Source organism: Labeo rohita, chromosome 11 (genome assembly GCF_022985175.1).
Source record: "Labeo rohita strain BAU-BD-2019 chromosome 11, IGBB_LRoh.1.0, whole genome shotgun sequence".
In the NCBI taxonomy this organism is placed as follows: Eukaryota; Metazoa; Chordata; class Actinopteri; order Cypriniformes; family Cyprinidae; genus Labeo; species Labeo rohita.
In genome coordinates, this window is record NC_066879.1 from 22,904,948 (window position 1) to 22,929,709 (window position 24,762).

The 24,762-nt window shown below is 34.3% G+C and overlaps 1 protein-coding gene across 2 annotated transcripts in view; it reads left to right on the plus strand.

The window, feature by feature from the left end:
• The window catches only part of igsf21a (immunoglobin superfamily, member 21a), a 290,573-nt gene that overhangs the window by 243,689 nt on the left and 22,122 nt on the right, over positions 1-24,762 (plus strand). For both annotated transcript variants that reach the window (XM_051122271.1, XM_051122272.1), the window contains exon 6: positions 19,658-20,138. In XM_051122271.1, the coding sequence (XP_050978228.1) occupies positions 19,658-20,138 (481 nt within the window). The remainder of the gene's footprint in view (positions 1-19,657; positions 20,139-24,762) is intronic.

The window sequence follows — 24,762 nt, forward strand, 5'->3', positions numbered from 1 at the left end:
CTTGAGGAAGTGACGTCGCCTGCGTCTGCACAGTGCGACTGCAGTCCACTTCAGAAATACCGCAAAATAATAATTATAACGCGACTAAACAAAACAAAATAACGTTATAACATTTTGTTTCGTCTCGTTTTGGTCAATAAAAAAGGAAGAGACATTTTAGCATAGTTTTTATTTTGTGAACCACATTTAGTCTCGTTTTTATTCGTCAACAATATTGCATTATACATTTAATTATAGTCATCATCACATGACCAGCATTTACGTTTGCATTTCGTCTCGTTTTCGTCATGTGATAAAGGTTTGTTAACGACGAACCTTTTAGTCATAATTTAAAGCGACACTAGTCATCAGTGTTATCTCTTTGACGCATTTGTGGATTTTCTGCACGAGGGCGCACCCTGGCGTCCAGTATGAATGAAACCCATCCTATTTTGCATAAAAATCAGAAAAATAATACCTCTCTCAAAAGAAATATTAAGCAGACATATAATAAGTCATGCTTTTTCCAGTGTACAAGGGTTTACAGGAGTATTCTGTTGTTAATCAGATGCAAAAAAAACAAAGCAAACAAAAAAAAAAAAACACTGATGTGGCAAGCTATCAGAACTAAACCGAAAATTGTAGTTAAAAATCGAGGTACATATCGAACCATGAAATAACTGTTTTGTTGCATCCCTAGTTCATACTGTAAATATGCATCATTTACAGTGGAGTGAAGTCCCTAAGATTTGTTTGTTTTTTTTTAGCCATGGTTGATTTTGTCCCCAATACTTTATGAAATAGCTCACAGCAGGGATGAGTGGAATACAGAGGAGGCATCTCCACTTTTTCATTTTTTTCATGTTTGTTATAATGAGGGGAGTTCTGGCACTGGAATTTGTTTGCTACAGTATAACCATAAACCAAAATGCATGCACATCTGTCTACACTCATAATGTGCAAGATATGTCACAAATTTAGTGAAATGTTTTTTTAAGTACTGGTTTAGCAAGATTAATTGCTTCTTCAAATCACTTTGTCATGAGAAAATATTCTTTTTTATTTTATTTATTTATTTTTTAACAATTCCAGTCTTAATGTCATTGTTTTTATTTTAATTGACTTGTAAATAAACAAATCCTCTGTTACAGACTTGATTTCCAGATGAGCACATCACATTGACTTTTTAGTCAAAACAGAAAGAGAGCAAGATAATTTTTCCTTAACCTACATAAAGAGATTTGTCATCATTTAATCACTTTTGTCTTTGCGTATCTGACTTTATTTCTTCTGTATCAAACACAATGAGAAAATATTTTGAAGAATTTCTCAGCTGTTTTTGTCCATACTATGAAAGTCAATGGGGTACAAAACAACAAAGGACCTCATTGACTTTCATTGTATGGCTACACATACACTCACACACAAATCAACACATCCTTTGTGTTTCACAGAAGAAAGGTTTTAACTGAGAGACATAAGGGTGAGAAAATGAGGGCATTTTTATTTTGTGTATTTACAAAAAATGTATTTGTTCACTCGTTCATTCTGTATTTTTTATTTATTTTATTTCATTTTTACCTTTGTTTTTTCAAATCAGTATGATTTTAATTCTTCTGTAACAAACACAAAAAGAAGATATTTTGAAGAATAACTCAGCTGTTTTTGTCCATACAATAAAAGTCAGTGAGGTACTAAACAACACTGGACCTCATTGACTCTTTGTATGGACACACACAAAAAATCAACACATTTTTCAATATATTATTACTTCCTGTTTCACAGAAGAAAGGTTTGACATGAGAGAAATGAGGATGATTGAATCAGAAGACAGAATTTCTCCTTATTTATGATTTTCTGTAATATTAGTAACGAAAGATGTTTTTGTTTTATGTGATTTTATTTATTTAAAAAAAACATTATTTGTTTATTTATTAATTAATTCATTAATTTATTCATTCATTCTTTATTTTATTTTGTTTTGTTTTTTGTTTTATTTTATTTTTTACTTTTATGTGTTTCCAAATCTGTATAACATTATTTCTTCTTTAACAAAAGCAAAAAGAAAATATTTTGAAGAATTTCTCAGCTGTTTTTGTCCATACAATAAAAGTCAATAAGGTACAAAACAACACTGGACCTCATTAACTTTAATTGTATGGACATACACACAAAATCAACATATATTTTGTGTTTCACAGAAAAAAAGTTTGACACAAGAAACATGAGGGTGATTAAATGAAGACATAATTTGTTTTTGTTTGATTTTCTTTAATGCTAGTAACCAAAGATTTTTTCATTGTATGTAAATTTACTTATTAAAAAACATTATTTATTCATTCATTCATTTTTTTATTTAATTTTATTTATTTAATTTTATTTTATATCTTTCCAAATCTGTATGACTTTATTTCTTCTGTAACAAATACAAAAAGAAAATATTTTGAAGAATTTCTCAGCTGAATTTCTTTTTGAATTTCTCAAAAAGTGCTCACATTACTTTCATCTGGCTTGTGACTTTTTGATTTTTGAGAGTGTGTGGACTTTTTCAAGTGTTTTACTTTTTGGGAAACTTTTTTGGTCTACGCACCTCAGTTGGATTGTTTTTTTTTATATTAGTAGCCAGTTGCTTTTTCATTTCATATAAATTTATTTTTTTTATTTTAATTTTTTTTTTAATGAAAAAAATAAAATATAAGTATTTTATTTTATTTTATTTTAATGTTCCAGCATATTGGAACATATGTTTCAGCATAGGGACCAGATGGAGTCAATTTTGCAGTTATTCTGTTTATTGTTTATTCTTATTCACTGTTTGTGCATTGGTTGTGTATAGAGGAGAGTGCAAAGGCCCTATAACTGTTTAAAGTGAATCTTTTCATTGAAGTCGGTGGGCTATCTGCGGCCCACACACCTCAACCTCACAAACGCCATCCACACAAGCTCCGCTTGAGTTCAGTCAGCGGTTTGTAAAAAATCCCTCCAGCCCATTAATCATGCTCTGTGGGCGCACCGTAATGTATTCCGGATCTATCTTGCCCCCATCTCCAGCAATTAAGAGCCCAGCGTGATAGGCATGTGGTGTGAAAATAATTTCCACCACCCCACCTGAAGAGTCACATTGCCGAGCACAAGGCTGACCAGCTCTGGCCTCCATTAGCACAAAACCCATGAGCGCAAGTCCCAAGGAGAGCTCACCCTGCCGCTCCGCCCCTCATTACCAGCCAATCCACTGCCATTCATTCACACAAGACAGTCTCCGCTTCATCAGCGTAGGCTGCACGCTCCTCATCAAACTCCCAGGTAGACCCGCTAATGCAGACAAGCGACGGGAGCCAAGAAACAGCGGTTAAATTAGAGCTGAAAAGATCTTAGTCAAAGGTTCCTGGATGTCTGGGAGGCTGATGAGGCTCTTGCGATAATATTTTTCAAAGGAGTTTCAGATCTGGGCTGGTGGTTGAATGTGGCTTGATTTGTGTCATCCTCAATAGTGAGTGAGGCCGCTCTTTTGCGTGTATAGACAACTTATTCAGAGATATAAAGGTTGCTTCTCTCTTGCAATGTTTGACAGTATTTTCCATATTTCCAATAGCCTGTGAATATATTTAGAAACAAATGCATTTCTAAAACTTCTCACTGTCAGAATGACATACAGTTGTTGGAATACAGTATTGTTTACTTGTCCGTTTAATCAGTTTAAATGTGTTTTCTAACATAGCTAGAATATGTTCATTGAGATCTTTCTGATGCTCACTTTAGTGTCAATAATTATAAATCTTTGAAAATTACACCATGTGCATAGTCAAAATATAGCACACAAATGTAGAAATTATAGATATTTAAAACAAATAATAATGTGAACATTTTTATAAAAAAAGAATAATACCCCACAAAATATTAGATATTTATATTATATTAAAATATGTTATGTATATGTTATGTATAAAAGATTGACTTTTTCAATTGCGAGATGTAAACTTATAATTCTGAATTTTTGACTTTTTGCGACTTTGTCGCATGTGACTTTTTCTTGCAATTGCGAGTTTGTGTTTCACAGTTCTGACTTTTTTCTCGGAATTGTGAGATGTAAACTCGCAATTGCGAGTTATGAAGTGAAGACTGATATGTTCACAGAATTGCGAGTTTATATCTCAGAATTGACTTTATAACTTGCAATTCCGAGTTTATATCACGCAATTACGCCTTAATTTCTCAGAATTGCGAGTTTATATCTTGGAATTCTGACTTTATAACTCACAATTTCGAGTGATATAAACTCGGAATTGCGAGTTATAAAGTCAGAATTCCGAGACATAAACTCGCATTTCTGAGAAATTAAGGCAGGTTTATATCTCGGATTTCTTACTTTATAACTTGCAATTCCGAGTTTATATCACGCAATTACGCCTTAATTTCTCAGAATTGCGAGTTTATATCTTGGAATTCTGACTTTATAACTCACAATTTCGAGTGATATAAACTCGGAATTGCGAGTTATAAAGTCAGAATTCCGAGACATAAACTCGCATTTCTGAGAAATTAAGGCAGGTTTATATCTCGGATTTCTTACTTTAATTTCTGAATTTAATTTCAGAATTGCAAGTTTATATCTCGGATTTCTTACTTTATAACTTGCAATTCCGAGTTTATATCACGCAATTACGCCTTTATTTCTCAGAATTGCGAGTTTATATCTCAGAATTCTGACTTTATAACTCGCAATTCCGAGTTTATATCACGCAATTACGCCTGACTTTATAACTCGCAATGTCGAGTGATATAAACTCGGAATTGCGAGTTATAAAGTCAGAATTCCGAGATATAAACTCGCAATTCTGAGAAATTAAGGCAAGTTTATATCTCTGATTTTTTACTTTATAACTCTCGGAATTCTGACTTTATAACTCGCAATGTCGAGTGATATAAACTCGGAATTGCGAATTGTAAGTTTATATCTCAGAATTCCGAGATATAAACTCGCATTTCTGAGAAATTAAGGCAGGTTTATATCTCGGATTTCTTACTTTATAACTTGCAATTCCGAGTTTATATCACGCAATTACGCCTTTATTTCTCAGAATTGCGAGTTTATATCTCAGAATTCTGACTTTATAACTCGCAATTCCGAGTTTATATCACGCAATTACGCCTTAATTTCTCAGAATTGTAAGTTTATATCTCGGAATTCTGACTTTATAACTCGCAATTCCGAATTTATATCACACAATTACGCCTTAATAACTTGCAATTCCGAGTTTATATCTCGGAATTCTGACTTTATAACTCTCAATGTCTGACTTTATAACTCGCAATTCGAGTTTATTGCGAGTTATAAAGTTCAGAAGTTTATATCTCGAGATATAAACTCGCAATTCTGAGAAATTAAGGCAAGTTTATATCTCTGATTTTTTACTTTATAACTCGCAATTCCGAGTTTATGTCACGCAATTATGCCTTCATTTCTCAGAATTGCAAGTTTATATCTCGGATTTCTTACTTTATAACTTGCAATTTCCAGAATTGCAAGTTTATATCTCGGATTTCTTACTTTATAACTTGCAATTTTTATATCACGCAATTACGCCTTTATTTCTCAGAATTGCGAGTTTATATCTCAGAATTCTGACTTTATAACTCGCAATTCCGAGTTTATATCACGCAATTACGCCTGACTTTATAACTCGCAATGTCGAGTGATATAAACTCGGAATTGCGAGTTATAAAGTCAGAATTCCGAGATATAAACTCGCAATTCTGAGAAATTAAGGCAAGTTTATATCTCTGATTTTTTACTTTATAACTCTCGGAATTCTGACTTTATAACTCGCAATGTCGAGTGATATAAACTCGGAATTGCGAGTTATAAAGTCAGAATTCCGAGATATAAACTCGCAATTCTGAGAAATTAAGGCAAGTTTATATCTCTGATTTTTTACTTTATAACTCGCAATTCCGAGTTTATGTCACGGAATTATGCCTTCATTTCTCAGAATTGCGAGTTTATATCTTGGAATTCTGACTTTATAACTCGCAATTCTGAGTTTATATCACGCAATTACGCCTTTATTTCTCAGAGTTGCGAGTTTGTATCATGCGATTCTAAGAAAAAAAGTCAGAATTGTGAGATAAGTCGCAATAACCTTTTTTACATTTTTTATTCAGTGGCGGAAACGGGCTTCCATAGATCCTTCAGAAAGCATTCAAAATCAGCATAATATGCTGATTTGATGCACGAGAAACTTTTTTTTAAATCAGCGATAATGTTTATGTGTAAACTGTCATATGTTTTTAATAGATGTTTAATAAATTAATTCATAAATCTTTTGTAACAGTGGTAAATGTTTTTACTGTAACATTTGATCAGTATAATCATTTCATTCATCCTTGCTGAATGAAATGATTGATTTATTTAGGAGATTAAAAAAATAAACATTTGAATGGTAGTGTATGTATAGGTTTGCTTGTGTAAAATTGAATGAGAGAATATTTTTTTGCTGTCTTTCATTAATGTTAATAGTCATTTGGGCTATGAAAACAGGATTATTATAAATTTATGTCTCATCAAAACAAAAGCATTTGAAGGTTGCACCATACAGGATTGCACTTAATTAAGTTAATTAAGTATATAGTATCGTGTGGTAATTAAATACATGGTTTGGAAATAGAGAAGAGGAGGAGTAGTTTTATGCATTTTGATAAGGCTGTAAAATTCATTCAGAATCTGGGTCTCGATGGGACAAAAGCTAGATGGGTAAAAATGTTTTGCCAAATTATATTGCATCTCATGTGGATTCTTGCCTCTGTTCTACGTTCAAACCTTAGAAGCACTGCAAAACAATGTTTTGAAATTAATTGTCTTCAGGAAATAATTTGGTATCTCCGGACCTGAAGCTGCCCCATTATGGGAGAACAATGATGTCAAAGTCACCTTGTAATCTACTGTACTGTAAAAACAACAACAATAACAAAACTAAATGAGTAAACAAACAAACACATAGTGTAACACTTGGTTACTTACTCTGGAAGTCTGGAGACACCTAGACCTAGATATTATTAAATCTTTCTTTCTTTTAACATTTAGTTGTTTAGATCTTACCAAACAGTAACAGTAACAGTAGTTACTAAACCCAAACCAAACCTAATATTTATCTTGTGTTCCAGGACGTTTATTCACTTATTTGCCTCTTGCTTCAATAAGTCTACAAATAAAATAATGTTATTCTCAACAGATACTGCTGTGCTCCAGGGCTGTAGCATTGGACTGAATTTTTCTTCTGCAACTTCAGATGCCTTTCTCCTTTACTGTCTTATGATTCATCTCATTTGGGCTTTTCTGGTGTCACTGCCTTATGGCACTTTTTTTTCTAAATCATCTGAAACATTTTCTATTTTCTTTTTCATGCGTTCGCTCTCCTTTTTTTTTTTTTTTTTTTAAACAATCTTTAGTAAGTCAAATCAATGCCATGGCTTTGCAGTTTAACACCCTTTTGAAATCAATTTAACAGCCAGCGTGCATAGCTTGCAGTTCAAAACATTGTATCATTCCCACAGTGAGCTGAGCACCAGGAATGTTCATCATCTTGCCGCTTTTGGAAAAGGCTGTCTTTATTTTGTCATCGTTCAGCTCTTTTCAGACAATTTTGTCTTTCTTCAGGCTGACAAAATTCTTCCGGCAGATTTGGATGTTGAATTTAAAGGGGTAGTACACCCAAATGTGAAATTCTGTCATTATTTGCTCACTCTGGTGTTATTCCGAATCCGTTACATAAAAACACAAACATGTAAGTTCCACAAATGACAAAAAAATAATACAAAACAAGCAAGCAAACCAGTCTGATTTGAGAATGGAATGAATTTATGCATTCCCAGTGTCACTCACTGATTGAGGGATTGCTTTGCTTTGCTTTTGTTTGCTTTCCTTTTTGTTTTGATTCTGTTTGCTTGCTTTTGTTTAGTTTCTGTTTGCTTTTGTTTTTTGTTTCACTTTGCCTTGTTTCACTTTGCTTTTTTGTTTAGTTTTTGCTTTGTTGTTTTGCTTTGTGTTGTTTAGCTTTTGTTTTTTGTTTTGCTCTGCTTTGTTTTGTTTCTGTTTGCTTTTGTTTTGTTTCTGTTTGCCTGGCTTTTGTTTTGTTTTGCTTTGCTGGTTTTTGTTTGTTTTGCTTTGCTATGTTTCACTTTGCTTTTCTGTTTTGCTTTGCTTTGCTTTTGTTTTGTTTCATTTTGCTTTGCTTTTATTTTTTGTTTTGTTTCACTTTGCTTTTGTTTTTTGTTTTGTTTCGCTTCGCTTTAGTTTTACCTTGCTTTGCTTTTGCTTTGGTTTGCTTTGTTTTGCTTTGCTTTGCTTTTGCTTTGGTTTGCTTTGTTTTGCTTTGCTTTGCTTTTGTTTTTTTCCTTGCTTTGTTTTGTTTCACTTTGCTTTTTTGTTTTGTTTCGCTTTGCTTTTGTTCTGTCGTTTTACTTTTGTTTCGCTTTGCTTCTTGTGTTGTTTTGCTTTGCTTTGCTTTTTGTTTTGTTTCTCTTTGCTTTTTCTTTTTTTTTTTTTTAAGTTTGTTTTCATTTTGTTTGGTTTCCCTTTGCTTTTGCTTTTTGTGTAGTTTTTTGTTTTGCTTTGCTTTTTGTTTTGTTTCACTTTGCTTTTTAGTTTTTTTTGTTTCGTTTTGTTTGGTTTTACTTTGCTTTTGCTTTTTGTGTAGTTTTTTGTTTTGCTTTTTGTTTTTCACTTTGCTTTTTAGGTTTTTTTTTTGTTTGTTTTGCTTTGCTTTTGTTTTTTTGTTTTGTTTCTCTTTGTTTTTGTTTGTTTGGTTTCACTTTGCTTTTGCTTTTTGTGTAGTTTTTTGTTTTGTTTTGCTTTGCTGTTGTTTTTTGTTTAATTTTTGTTGTTGTTGTATAAATTTGTGTTTCAGTGTAGGCCACTGATGTGACTCATGTGAATGTACGTAATTTTAGTCCCATTTGTCAAAAGCATTCTTTGTGCATTTTGTTCGGGAGTCTCCTCACATGGCCAAAGAGCCTCAAGGGATGTTTCCTGTCTTTAAACACCAAGAAGAGCATCATTCGAAAACAGCAGTCCATCAGCTGATGGGCCAGGCTGCACAATCTGGTGCTGATTGAAAGAGGGCTAGATAATCATCCCTCATATTATCTGTCATTAAGTCCATTCGGCTCTCACTCGTACATTGTAACAGCAGAAGTAAGGCCATCATCTCTTTGACACTCCAGTGATTAAATATGACAATTTTAGGAAGTAGAAAAGGAACAGGCACTATTGTCAAATCTCTAAATGAGCTTTCCACTCAAAATAGTGTGCTTGGCAATAAGCTGCATGCAGGTGCTTTCATTAGCGTCCATTCACGGGCAAACCGCTCCGCTGGCGCCGTGAAGCATTGTGCTCTGGCGAGGACGCGGAATTACATCGCTGTTTGTTTGCTGCGCTCATTTAAATCCACAGAGGTGCACGCACATGCATGCTTTTTTTGCGCGCATCCATTGTGCAAAGCGTGTTGGAAAATCTGTGCATTCAAGACCTGAAACTAAGGGGGCTTTTTTCCTTTCCTTTGTGAAGCTGTGCATCTAAGAACTGCCAAAACACTTCAAGGGCACTGAACTACATGCTATTTTGGCTTATTTCAGCACTTACTGTATTATTGTGCAATATATCCTGCTTGGATAGACTCTACATTGGCTGCTGTGTAATTACTCTCTTACTAAGGCGTAAGACACGAGTGCTGTGTTCATGCGGAACTATTTCAGGATGCGTGGGAGTTAGACGTGTGACAGCCCGGCATCTCCCTAAAAAGGACTTTAGAAACTCTGCTTTTCCCCAGACAACAACCAATCAAAGGGTAGCCCATCAAGAGCGCGTCAAACATGTCTGGTATCTAATTTGTATCGACGGAAATGAGCATTGTGACTACGGCTGTAGATACAAGGCAATTATTGAAGGCACATTAGAGAGAAATTAATATAGGGACAATTGATTATCCCCTGTGAAAAGAAACAATGGCCTTTTCCTGCTCATTGTGTGATAAGACATTACCAGTAATAAGCAATGCTCTGCTGAAATGATTAATGGCGCTTACCGTAATGTACGGTAGTTACTTATAACATCCCAACTGGACATTGTGGAATTGTGTTTATGCAATTTTTTTAAACAAAACTTTTGCGCATGTTGACATGTATTGGTGGGAGCGTATATGTTCAGACTGTGTTAAAGTAAAATCTCAAGTATGACATCCACAACACACAAAAACTGAATTCTGTTCAAACAGGACTAAATTCAAGTAGCTGTATTACAGTATGAATAATTGAAGAGAGTGTTTGCAAAGAACGGGGCTGGGAATGAGTTGAGCATGTTGTGTGACCGTTACCTTGGTGATTAGCATGGCTATGAATAGGAGTTCTGTGCACTATTTGCAGAGGCAGACTACCTCTCTCTCTCAGATCTAACCCAGATTGCGGCAGAGGATTTATAGCTCCACATGCTGGTGACATGCAGGTACTGCATGTAGCACGTTAACCAGAGAGAAGGCACTCTATAGCATTCATCAACCCAAGATAGAATTAATAGAAATTAATAGTTCGGCTAAACTTTTTTTTTTTTTTTTACTGTCGTATGATAAACCAAGGCTCACATTTTTGTTTACGTGTACATTTTTATGCTTTGCAAACTGAAACATTTGGGTATAAGTGACATTTTGTTGTGAATTCTGCTTGTCAGCTTAAACATTTATTTAGCTAATCAATAATGTTTTGTCGTTTGTGTGTGTGTTTCTATATATATAGATATATATATATACACACACACACATAGATGAAGATAAAGATGAATATGAAGACATGGCTGCTAAATCACATTTTACAGTGTAAAATAGAAAAAGTTGCAAGGTTTCACACTAGTACAATTTTCAATATATTTTTGGATCAAATAGGGAACCTTGGTGAACACGAGGCGGTAACTTTTGGACTGTAATGTATATTCTGTGAAAAAATATATAGTAATACATTTTAAAACAGATTATTTAAAAAATATATTTATATATTATTTAAATTAATTGTTTAAATTACTTTAAAATATTTAATATTTAATGAAAATATTTATATTTTTTTCATTACTTGTTTAAATTTATTTTTTAAGTTAATTGTTTAAATGTATTTCATATTTTTTTTTTTATATTTTTAAAATTGTATTTATTTATACATATATATATATATATATATATATATATATATATATATACACACACACACACACACACATATATGTATATATATATATATATATATATATATATACAGTCATGTAAAAAAAAAGTTAGGACACCCTATTGAATTTCATGGTTTTCTGTATCGGGACATAATAAAAAATTATCTGGTCCTTGGCAGGTCTTAAAATTTAGAAAATAAATCCTCAGGTAAACATCATCACATGTCATATCACACTGTGTCATTATTTATTTAACAATAATAAAGCCAATATGGAAAGGCCGTGTGTGACAATGTTAGGACACCCTATGAGTCAGTTGCCTGTAGATCCACTTTTAGCAATAACTTGAAGCATTCATTTTCTGTGTGACTTTATCAGTCTCTCACATCGTTCTGGAGGAATTTGGACCACTCTTCTTTTCAGCGTTGCTCCAGTTTATTGAGGTTTGTGGGCATTTGCTTATGCACAGCTCTCACCACAGCATTTGAGCCAGGATGAGCTCTAGACATGGACTGGGCTGTTGCAACACCTTGATTCTTTTCTTTTCATCCATTCTGTTGTAGATTTGCTGGTGTGCTTGGGATCATTGTCCTGTTGCATGACCCAATTTTGGCCCAACTTTAGATGTCGGACACATGCCCTTGCATTTGACTCTAGAATGCTTTGATATACAGAGGAGTTCATGGCCAACTCAATGACTGAGGTGCTCAGGTCCTGTGGCTACAAAACAAGCCCAAAATGATCAGCCCTCCTCCAGCATGTTTGTCTTTTGGTATGAGGTGTTTGTGCTGATATGCTTTTTAGGTTTTCACCAAACTTGGTGCTGTGCTTTATGGCCAAACATCTCCACTTTGGTTTCGTCTGTTCAAAGGACATTATTCTAGAAGACTTGTGTTTTGTTCAGATGCAGAACTTTGCAGACCTGAACTGTGCTGCAATGCTGCAATGAAGCTTTCTTCTGCCAAGCCTTCCAAACATGACATTTTCGTCCCATATTTTTCTAATGCCATTGTCATGAACTTTATAATTTAACATGTTAACTGAGGCCTGTAGAGTCTGAGGTGTAGTTCTTGGGTTGTCTGCCATTTCTCTGAGCTTTACATGGTCTGATCTTAGGCTGAATTTTCTGGGACATCCACTCCTGGAAGGAGAGTTGTCTGTTTTAAATGTCTTCCACTTGTGAATAAACTTCAAATTGTTTGGAAATGGCCGTATTACTCTTCTCAGATTGATGGCAGCAACAATTGCTTCTCTAAGATGATTGCTGATGTCTTACCTCCTTAGCATTTTGTTAACACACACCTGAAGGCTCCAGACCAGCAAACTGCCAAAGCTTATGCTTTTATAGAGGCGCTCAGACTTGCTGATGATCAGTTAATCAAAGGTATTTAATTATCAGTGCTTGACTGTTATTTACCCTCTTAATTCCAATGTTAACACTAAGGGTGTCCTAACTTTGTCACACATGGCTTTTCTATTTTGGTTTTATTTTTGTTCAGTGAATAATGACACAGTGCAATTTGTCATGTGTTGTTGTTCATCTGAGGTTTTATTTTCAAAATAAGACCAGCCAAGCACCTGTTTTTTTTTTTTTTTTTTTTAAATGATGTCCTGATACAGAAAACCATGGAATTCAATAGGGTGTCCTAACTTTTTCACATGACTGTGTGTATATATATATATATATATATATATATATACACACACACACACACACACACACACACACACATATATATATATATATATATATATATATATAAAATACAATTTAAAAAATATAAAATACATTTAAACACATTTTTAAAAATACATTTTTGATTAAAAAAAAAAAAAAAAAACTGAAAAAACACCAATATTGTGAAATACTATTGCAACTTAAAATAGTGGTTTTCTATTTTGGTATACTTTAAAATACAATTTATTCCTGTGATGCAAAGCTAAATTTTCAGCATCATTACTCCAGTCTTCAGTGCTACATGATCCTTCAGAAATCATTCTAATATGCTGATTTATTATCAATGTTGTAAACAGTTAATATTTAATATTTCTTTTTTTTTGTTTGTTTGTTTGTTTTGGAACCTGTGATACATTATTCAGGATTCTTTGATAAATAAAACCTTATAAAGAACAGCATTTCTTTAAAATATAAATCTTTAGTAACAATCAACACTACTATTTAAAAGCTTAGGCTGAGTGTTTTTTTTTTTTTTTTTTTTATTTGAAAGAAATTAATACTTTTGTTCAGCAAGAATGTGTTAAATTGCTAAAAGAAAAATGATCAAAAGACTTTGAAACTATTTTGAATACTGTTCTTTTAAACTTTTTATTAAACTTCTTTAATATTAAAGGAGTAGTTCACTTTCAGAACAAAAATTTACAGATAATTGTAATTTTTTGCCCGTATCGCCCAGCCCTATTTTAAAGTATATTAACATAGAAAACTGTTATTTTAAATTGCAATAATATTACGTTTTTTTCTGTATGTTAGATAAAATAAATTTAATGAGAATAAAAGACATAACAATTTTTACTGATCCCAGTATATATTCCCTTTTATTAGAGTATATAACTACTGCTCTGATTGGGCAAAAACCTTAGAGGGAAAAAAATTGTGGCGTTTATTATTTCAATGAATGTTTTATCCAAAAAAAACTTACTGTACACTTCTTACATTGCCAGTCCCCCTGGGGGGTTTATGCAACCTTGATATAGTGTGTTTACATGGCAAGCGTGTATGTGATAAACCGTGGCGTTGATGCTACAGTACGCATGCTCGGCAAACTCCCTCGTGTGACTTTGTTTGACTAAGTAAAACCGAGGCCTATAGATGCTCAATACTTTGCAGTTCTATTCAGCCGTAGCATGAGTTATTGCATTGTCCTTTCTAAATGGCTCCGTAGTCAAGGCATTGTTTTGTTATCTCACACAAGCCACTAATATTAGGCATTAGCTGCTGTCTGGAGCCTTAGCTATTAGCATGAGGGTTCTACTACGCATCTGCTTTTGTCTGCTCTTCCCTGTGGCTTCAGGCGCAAATAGTCAGATAATGCAAGTAAAAGCCACAGTGTGGTATACACTGTTAACCCCTCTCAGCAGCCAAGATAAAGTGTGTACTTTAGAGCACATTAGCCACAAAAACAGACCTTGCATGCAGGGAAATAGCGCTGTCCCTTACAAGCCTCTCTCTCTGCGTCTCTCTCTGAATTCTTGTGACATTGCTAGCAGGAAACAAGAGTTCTCAAGGACGTGAGCTTAATTCACCCATGTTACATTATGTTTATTTACCCAATAGAGTGCAGGGGCATAAATGGTGAGATTAAATCAAAGCCAGACAAAGCCACTGACACACATGACGAAAGGGCAAAAAAGGGCTAGAGTGCAAGGAAAGGTCTTTTGTAATGCAATGAAACTTTGATCTTTTGCAAACGGAATTTAAAGTGTCCAAAGGTCCTGGAATGGACAAGCAGAATATATATATATATATATATATATATATATATATATATATATATATATATAGCATACGGTGCTTTACGCAAAACCGCTCTTATTCCTTCTTGTGGAGCAGTGGGGGGTAGGAAAAGGAAAGGAGGGATTGAGAGTACAAGGGGTACAAGCAGAGCACTGTGCAAACATTAATGCTACAGGCATTAGGCCTACTGAATTTAATACACATATCTGGAGGTTGTGTGTTGAAGTGGGAACTTAATTCCCTGTCAAGTGATTTACCAGCCGGGAATCTTAATACCCAAATGCACTGTAGTGGAGAGAGGCTGTTACAGCGACGCGCGAGTGGAACACAAACACAAAGCAGAAACTGTGTCACGTATATTTGCCATTCACCGGTGCTGTGGGCTGAATGATGCTTTGCATTGTCCCAGGTACTTCTGTTTAGGTAATTTCACTATTTACTTTGATTGCGGCAGATGTTGACTATTGTGTCCACTTTCTTTTAAAAAAATTCTCATACCTTTTTATGCCAAATGATGCTGGTTTTCATGCTGGAGATGAGTAATCTGCAAAATGCTTTCAGAATCTGCCTGCATATCCAATTGACAGTCATTTGAGGGAGTTTTGAGAATATATTTAAACATCAAAAAAGTTATTTGATTTAGCATTTTCAAGCAGGCGCATGTTTCTTTTGATGCAACGGGCAGAAGTAGTCAAACTATTACAAATGCAATTTTAGTATTCAGTACACACGTTTGTAAATAAAAATGAATTAATTTATTATTATTGTTATTATTATTTGTATATGTGTTGCCAGCACATTTTAGGGGCTGGTTGGAGTCTGTTTCCATCCCACATTTATTTATTTATTTATTTTAGTTGCTTGTTTGTGTGGTTCTGTTTTGGTTGTTTGTTTGTTTGTTTAATAAAATGCTATTTACTTATTTATGCAATACCAGCATACTTTAGGGGCTGGTTAGAGTTTCCATCCCACATTTATTTATTTATTTTGTTGTTTGTTTGTTGTATAACAAATAAATAATGTTGTTTATTTATTTATTTATTTATTTATACCAGCATACTTAAGGACTGGTTGGACTTTCTTTCCTCACACATTTTTTTTCTGTTGTTTGTTTGTTTTAATTTTAATTTAAAAAATTTTATAAACATATTTTAGTAGCTGGTAGGAGTCTGTTTCCATCCCACATTTATGTATTTATTTTGTTGGTTGGTAGGTTCTGGGTTTATAAAATTGCAAATCATTAATTCATTTTTGGTTTATGTATGTATCTATTTATTTCCAGCATATTTTAGTCTGTTTCCATCCCACATTCATATTTTGTTGTTTGGTTGGTAGTTTTTTTTTAAAATATATATATATATATATATATATATATATATATATATATATATATATATATATATACATATATTTTTAAATAAAACTGCTATTTATTTATTTACAGCCTATTTTAGTGGCATATTTTCTGGTGCACAGATGTCACGGTTCGGTACGTACCTCGTTTCGGGGGTCACGGTTTGATATGATTTCGGTACAAAAGGAAAAAAACAACAAATCTACTATGCTAAGTTTCTTTTCATTTATTTTGAGCAGACTGTAGTACAAATTGCAATTTTTTCCCACTAAATGTCAAAATATTAAATATTATATCAAATTCTATATATATATATATATATATATATATATATATATATATATATATATAAAATCTGCAGTATATATATACATACAAGCAATAAATACTTAAAATATATTTGATTTAGTTAACAGATAAACAAGGGTAAAAATAGTGCAACATGTAACTTGGCCTACATGTGACCCTGGACCACAAAACATAAGTGTCAATTTTTCAAAATTGAGATTTATAAATAATCTGAAAGCTGAATAAATAAGCTTTCCATTGATGTATGGTTTGTTAGGATTAGGGTTGCAAAGGGGCAGAAAATTTCCGGTAAATTTCCGGAAACTTTCCATGGAAACTTTGTCCGGGGAATTTTGGAAATATTCCAATTTGGAAATTTAACAGAAATTTACGGGAATTTATGGGAATTTATGGGAAATTTGGGGAAATTTAGAGAAGCTGTATCATAAACAAATATAAATTTCAACATTTTGTTTGATTATAAGCTGACATGCATGCAAACTAATACAAATTTTAAAAATGACATTTTTTGATTTTTTTGGAATCTGTGATGCTTTTTTCCTGGATTTAACTTAAAAAGAACATAATTTATTCAAAACTGAAATCTTTTCTAACAATATGTCTTTACTATTACTTTTTATTAACTGAACACATCCTTGTTTAATAAAAGTATTGAAAAAAAAACATACTGACCCCAAACTTTTGAACAGTACTGTACTGTTAAAAAAGGATTTATATTTTAAATAAATGCTGTTCTTTTTCATTAAAGAATCCTGTAAGAAAAGGGAATTAAAAAAAAATATTAAGCAGCACAGCTGTTTCCAAAATTGATAAATCAGCATTTCAGAATGATTTCTGAAGGATTACATCAATGTTACAGTGAAGACTGTAGTAAATTCAGCTTTTTTCATAGCAATACATTATATTTTAAAGTATATTAAAACAGAAAACCATTATTTTAAATTGTAATACTTCACAATATTACTGTTTTGTTCTGTATTTTTGCTGAAAAATAAATGAAGGCTTGATGTACATAAGAAATCATAAGAGATGTTCAGAAAACATTAAAAATAGGAATGTGTCCAAACTTTTGACCAGTTCTGTACTTCTGTATGAAACTGGCTAGCAGAAGGTATAAGGAATAGCACTGCAACTTAAGCTAGCTAGCACATGATACTTCCTAAATAGTAAATGAAATAATGCTAACTAGCTTAGATTGTTCATATCTGATTTACTGGCCAGCTACTGTATAAACACTGGGACATGAAATATACTGTATAAACATTTTGGTTTTTGCTAGTTAAACTTACCTAAACTTACTTACTTTACATAAGTAATATCAAAATTTAGATGTAGCCCTTGGGCTCAAATGCAGCCACTGTGCCTTCAGAGAAAATGGGGGGGAATTCCCCCCTTAGGTGACTACTAGGGGGACTGTGTGGGGGAGGGTCGTTTTTAGACTGTTTTTTAAATTATTATTATCTCACCTAAATGTTTGCTCAGCCAGTGTATTTGTTTTAACAATGGCATAATTTAGTTGCACAGTAGCTTACACACAGCACAAGGGAGTTTTAAACATATATATTTTTGTAATATTTATGTAATTTACATGAACACTAACCATAATATATTTTGATAGTTTGATCTGTGCATGTTATAGAGGAATGTACAGTGGATGTAGGGTGTGTGGCCTTAACAGCCCTGCAGTAAGCAGTGTGCATGTGACTGAGCAGTGTGTAGGTCAGAAATTAAACTAAAATTGCATTAAACCTGGTTGTTTTATCCAAGATTATGCTGCAAGTTTTTCTTCTCATCTACATTTACATTCCCAGTTCCTGCAATTTTGCAAATTCCCAGTTTATTCCCAATAATTCCCATTAATTCCCATATATTCCCATTAATTCCCGTTAATTCCCATATATTCCCGTTAATTCCCATGGAAAGTTTCCAGTCTTGAAAATTCCCGGAATTTTGCAACCCTAGTTAGGATAGGACAATATTTGGCAGAGATACAACCGAAATATTTGAAAATCGGAGGGTGCAAAAAAATCAAAATACTGAGAAAATCACCTTTAAAGTTGTTCAAATAAAGTTCTTAATGCATATTACTAATCAAAAATTAAGTTTTGATACATTTACAGTAGGAATTTTACAAAATATTTTCATGGAACATGGTCTTTACTTAATATCCTAATGATTTTTGGCATAAAAGAAAAATCAATGATTTTGACCCATACAATGTATTGTTGCTGCAAATATACCCCAGCGACTTAAGACTGGTTTTGTGGTCCAGGGTCACATATATGCTGAGTTTCAGTTTATTTTTGTGACAGAAAGGAAACTAAAATGGCAGAAAGCAACATTCGATTTGTTTCCTTTATTTTACAAAAGACCTTTTACAGTGATGCATTATTAATAAAACAATAAATGACAGTGTTTTAAGTTGATTTTGCTGGAATAAGGAAACAGTTTAAGTAATCATGCTGGCGCACACACCCACACTGTAAAAAATAAAAAACACAATTTGTTGAGTCAGCTTAAAATAATTTGTTACCCTGCTGCCTTAAAATTTTAAGTTCAGTCAACTAAAATAAGTTTATTCAACTTGAAATGTTAAGTTGTACTAAGTAACAACTTAGATATTTGTGTTTGCTAAACTTAACAGATGGGTAAGTAACCCTGCTGCCTTAAAATATTAAGTTGATTCAACTCAAATATCTAAGTTGTCACTTAGTATAATTTAACATTTCAAGTTGAATAAACTTTTTTTGAGTTGACTGAACTTAAAATTTAAAGGCAGCCAGGTTACAAATTATTTTAAGTTGACTCAACAAATTGTTTTTTACAGTGCACAAAACAAGTTACAGGCTTCCAGCATTGCTAACTTTGGTAGTGTTACTTTAACAAAATAAAATACAGTGAACCAAACATCAGCGCGCCCGCCTCATTCTGTCACCGTTGGAACGTGACTGAAGTGCAAAGCCTATAATTTACATAATACATAATAGTTTAGCATTTAGATACATCATATGAAAATATTATTGAATATTTGAATTTGCGCCGAATGAGAGAGGTAGAATACAAGGGCACAAAGCTCCATTTCACAAACAGTTGAATGCGCAAGCCTTTAAAGTAAAGTTACACTCTTGTCAGGCTGGAGTCTGTTTCCATCCCACATACATTTATTCATTCACTCATTCATTCATTCAGATATTTTTTATAGGCTGGTAGGAGGCAGTCCATTTTTAGTCCAACTGACAATCAGACTAAAGGGCTTACCTGACGTTTTAAAAAAATGAAATCATTGTTTTAGTCTGATTGAAGTGCAAAATCATTAACTTTCCATCTCTCTTTCCAGGTATATTTCAAGCGGGATGGAGAGTTGATAGAAGTAATCTCCTACGTTTCACCCACCGTGAGTTACGAGGGCGGCGGCTCCGCTGGCGTGCGTGGAGCCAGACCTCTGATCAGCAGGGATCTGGACGACACTAAGCTGAGAAAGTCTCTATCTCTGTTGGGTCCGGATGGCAGGCCCGGCCGTCTCTACACAGAGAGCCCTGGGCGGAGCTACATGGCCAGACAGCCCGGCCAAGAGCCCAGCCCTGCCACAGAGACCATCCCAGAAACAGTGGTCAGCCGAGAGTTCCCACGCTGGGTTCAGAGCACTGACCCCCTGTACTACTTCAGCAACACGCAGATCCCCCAAAGCGACGGGTCTGTGCTGGTTCAGGCCAAGCTCACCTGGACTCTGAATCCACAGTTGGACAACGACGCCCTGTTTAGCTGCGAGGTCACGCACCCGGCTCTCTCCATGCCTATGCAGACTGAGGTCATACTAGGTGAGTCTTGCTTTTGTCAGCTTTAACATTGATTCGGCAGGATGCGGAGATCAATGTGAAAGCTTTGTTTTTGACCTTCAACCTAGTTATTCACCTCCCCACGTCTGATCACGGGTGAATCCTTTTACATCCCCGTCTGACAGATGCAGTGAGACCAACACTGGTTTCTATTTGTGCTTAATTGCGTTACAGGCAGGCAGATTGCAGTTACTAATGCAGAATGCAAAATCTCCCGGTGACTGACAGGCCAATTCATTGAGCTGTCCACGCAGTAGATTGAGTTAACTTAACCACGTTATTGAAAAAGTCAACCTGCATTAAAGAAATCAAGCATAAAGGGAATTTCACAGTGCACCCGGAAGACAGCATTGTTGCTGGATCTCACTGCCGCAACCCGTCGATAATCATAAAAAATCTTCCATCTGCTAATTAAGATGCTAAATATATGCTTGTTGCGTTTCATATGTGTGTCAGTGAAATTGGCCAGTTGTGTTGACTTGTTTATAAGTAATGAAAGTCGTGGCGCAACAAAGAATAGGATACTGCCATACCTTTGTATTTTCATGGATGAGAGGCTTTTTTGCTTTTAAAGCTACAACAAAGATGGCCTGACGATCCCATTATCACTTCAAAGGCAGCACTCACTTGTAGTCTCTGCTATCAGCCCTCAGAAAGAGGCAAGTGATGAGACGCAAGACAAGATAAACAGAGACATTTCTCTCACTTAGTGGTGCAGGAGCAGTGCAGAAAGAGACGAAGGCGGGGGAAAGGACAAAAAACAGCGATAAGACGAAGAAAGAGAGGACGGTCTAGAAGTTGATGTGGCTTCCATTCAATATTTTTCTCTCTTGCTTATTCTCGCTTCATTCGCGTCTTATTCCAGCATGATCTCCCCCTGTGCGTTTCATGGCTGCTCTGACAGAACTCGCAATCCTATCGCAAGAGTATCTTGCTTCTTTTGCAAACGTTTACCTCTTAGCATGAGAGAGAGATGTGAGTTTATTTTGCTCAAACATGCTTCCCTGGTGTTTATGAAATAATTATTACAACCACAGGAGAGAAAGACGGCAGAGTAAAGTTTGATCACGTATAGCCACTATATACCAAAATGAATCATGGGATGCAGTGCGTGAGGAATTGGTTCGTGGTAAATGACAAAGACGCATCCCTTAGTGAATAACACATATTGTGCCATGACAGAAATGCGTCAGCTGGGAGAGATTTTGCTTTACTGTTTCCACTAGAGTAGATAAATCTGCACAGCTCTCAGTTGGCAGGGCAGCTTTATGTAATTTACACAATAATGATACATAGAGAAATATAAAACTATATACTGTGTGACATATCCCAAAGCCAGTCAAGATGAAGAAGAACATGCTTTTTTAAAAGGGTGTAATGGATAGTGGTGTTAAATTGTTTAAAGTTGCAGAACAACATCATAACTTGTGATTTATATTTTTTTATAACTACGTTAATATATATATATATAATATATATATATATATATATATATATATATAATATCTCAGGTGTCCCCAGAATGTATCTGTAAAGTTTTGGCTTAAAATACCCCACAGATCATTTATTATATCTTATATATATTTTGAAAATGCCTGTTTTGAGTGGAAGCAGAAACACATTGTTTTTTCGTCTCTTTAAATGCAAATGAGCAGCTGCTCCCCGCCCCCTTTTCCAGAACAGGGCTGTGCCTTTATAGCTCATAGCTCAGATATTCTGTCAAAAAACATGTTTGGTTGTGATTATCGTGTCTGTCGCGCTAAAATCATGCGTTTCAAAACATATTAGTTTAAACTTAAAAATATATATATAAAGCGTATTCATTTAAATATGAAAATATGTGACCCTGGACCACAAAATCAATCATAAGGGTCACAATTGAGATTTAAATAAATAAGCTTTCCATTGATGTATGGTTTGTTAGAATAGGACATTTGGCTGATTTACAACTATTTGAAAACATGGAATCTGAAGGTGGAAAAAAATCTAAATATTAAGAAATTCTCTTTTAAAGTTGTCCAAATGGAGATCTTAGCAATGCATATTACTAATCAAAAATTAAGTTTTGATATATTTATGGTAGAAAATGTCTGAATGGACCATGATCTTTACTTAATATTCTTATGATTTTTGGCATAAAAGAAAAATCGGTAATTGTGACCCATACAATGTATCGTTGACTATTGCTACAAATATACAAATATATTTATACAAATATACCCGTGTGACTTATGACTGGTCACATATATGGTTTTCTGAGTGCACAAATCCAAAGCACACGCACAGAATGCGGCTGTCACACGGCATGTGAGAACTAAACTAATATCTCTTTCATATCTTATTGCACTTAAACTGTCAAATACACACAGGTTTATGTTAAAAACACATGAGTTACAAAAACAATTGGTTATGTCTGTAAGGGTAAACATCTGGGAAAGAACGTGCATATTTATATTAGATCTGTGTAGCAGCAGCGTAATATACAGTAAATAAATCAATAAATTCACTGCTCCTCTGAGGCTGGGATTCTAAATAGTGTTGTGTGCTTGTCTGTGCAGCCAACGACAGAACAGTTAGCAGTAAGTTGGTTGATGCACCAGAGACCCAAAATTCAAATTTTCGTGGTATGTCACCTTTAACTATATATATATATATATATATATTGCAGTTAGATAAATCAGTATTTAGAGACAGAACTGTTTGTTTTCTAAAATTGGTTTTACCATTTTGAATCTTTTTTTTTTTTTTTTTAAACTAGTGTTATGTAAGGTGAAGCAGTTTTTGCACTCATGCCAGATTTATTCATTAGTTTCGAATAAGCTTTTATTTTGGTTTGCATCCATCGAGTTCCAAATAAAATAATCACTTTTATTTGTAAAGTACATACCCTGCATTTGAATTCACTGCATTATGCAATTGTAGGCCTTACAACTGTATTATATAAGCCACATTTTCATTATATTTCCTTCAAAAAATTCTGTGCAAATTTAACAAGTGACTGTGTCAGCATCAAAGCCGTTTTTATGTGTCTTGAGAGAAGGAACGTTTGCATCAGAAAGCAGGGTGTTGTGTCATTGCTTTCAGTGTAGTGAGAGAGAAGTAAATTCACTAGAGTGTAGGCCTAGAAAAGCCTTGCTAACTTTCCACTTTCATATTTTAACAAGGCCTTGTCTGTGCAACAATTCAATCCATAAATTACTGCATCTATGTTCCTTAAGAAAAAAAAGATAGAGAGCACGTTTTCAGCTTCTCTTTGTTCTTACCCAGAGAATACAAATACAAAGAATCCAACAATGTGCAGTTGTTGTTTTTAATTGGATCTCACTTAGAATTCAAAGCATTAACAAACTTGGCTTTAGCTTGGCACAACCCCAAGTGACAACAGTGAGCTCCTATGTGAAGAGATGCATGCATATGCGTGAACGTTTTTGTATTTGTTTCCTTTTTTCTTTGCTTAGCATGTGCCAAACAGTCATTTTTGAAGTCAGAATTAAACCATTTTTTAAAATACAGTAACAGTGAAATATAATTGCTGTTTAAAAGAACTGAAAATGTAATTTATTTCAGCAACCATTACTTTAGGAAATAAGACTGGAATATATAATGTATGCATTTGCACTAGTAGGAGGTTTTATTCCAGTTACTATCATAACACTTCCAGTACAGGTGATCCACTAACCTGTACTCAGACCGAAAATGAAACGCAAGTCATAGAAGCATTCACGAGTCATAAATCTTTCACAGTTTTTAATATTTTCACATGAGACAGAAACATCTTGACAGCGACTCAAATTTGTATTACATTCACTGAATATTCATGAGACGAGACTGCGCTGCGCTCTAAATGGATGCGGTTGGTCCACGGAGGCGGTGTTCTCAGAACGCTGTCCTCACCTCAGAGCATCACGGCTGGGCTTGTTGCCCTGACTTGGCTGTCTGTCAGTCATATCCAAATATGCAGTGATTCAGTCAGTGCCTCTCCATAATTAAAGCTGAGCCAGGCTCAGCAGTAAGGATTTGCATGGGTGAAGGTGCTACTGATTCAGCAAAAACACAGAAGGGGAATGAGTTATATTCTCACATCCAGAGGCTAGAGATGATCTATGCCTGCACGCCAAGTTCCTCTACCCAATAGACTGATAATAAGTACGCAGATGTTTGTTGTGGGCTGTGTGTGGGAGTGTGAATGAATCTGCGCGCAATCAAACAACCTTAATTTTCTGACGAGGGTTTTAGTGGCTTGTAAGTTCACTGGACCATAAGAAGCAGGAGAGAAGTTGGCAAGTTTTGGTCAAACAAGTCCAAGAAGAAAGCCAGGCTTAGATATGACATAATTGAATAGGGATAACAAACATCCTGTTGGTCCTGGAAAAACATTTGTATCAACAATCATAAGTAAACCTAATGGTAGAATCTGGTAAGAACGTTGGGTAAATTACGTTGAGCCCAGAGTCACCAATTAACATGGTTGGACAGTGTTAGCTGATAAATAAACTAGCTTGTTTTTTTTTTTGTTTTTTCTGGCTTTTCAGGCTGGTTTATGCTGGTCTAGCTGATTTGGATATTTAATTGTGCATAAAGACGAAAATCATCAGTTGTTAAGTTG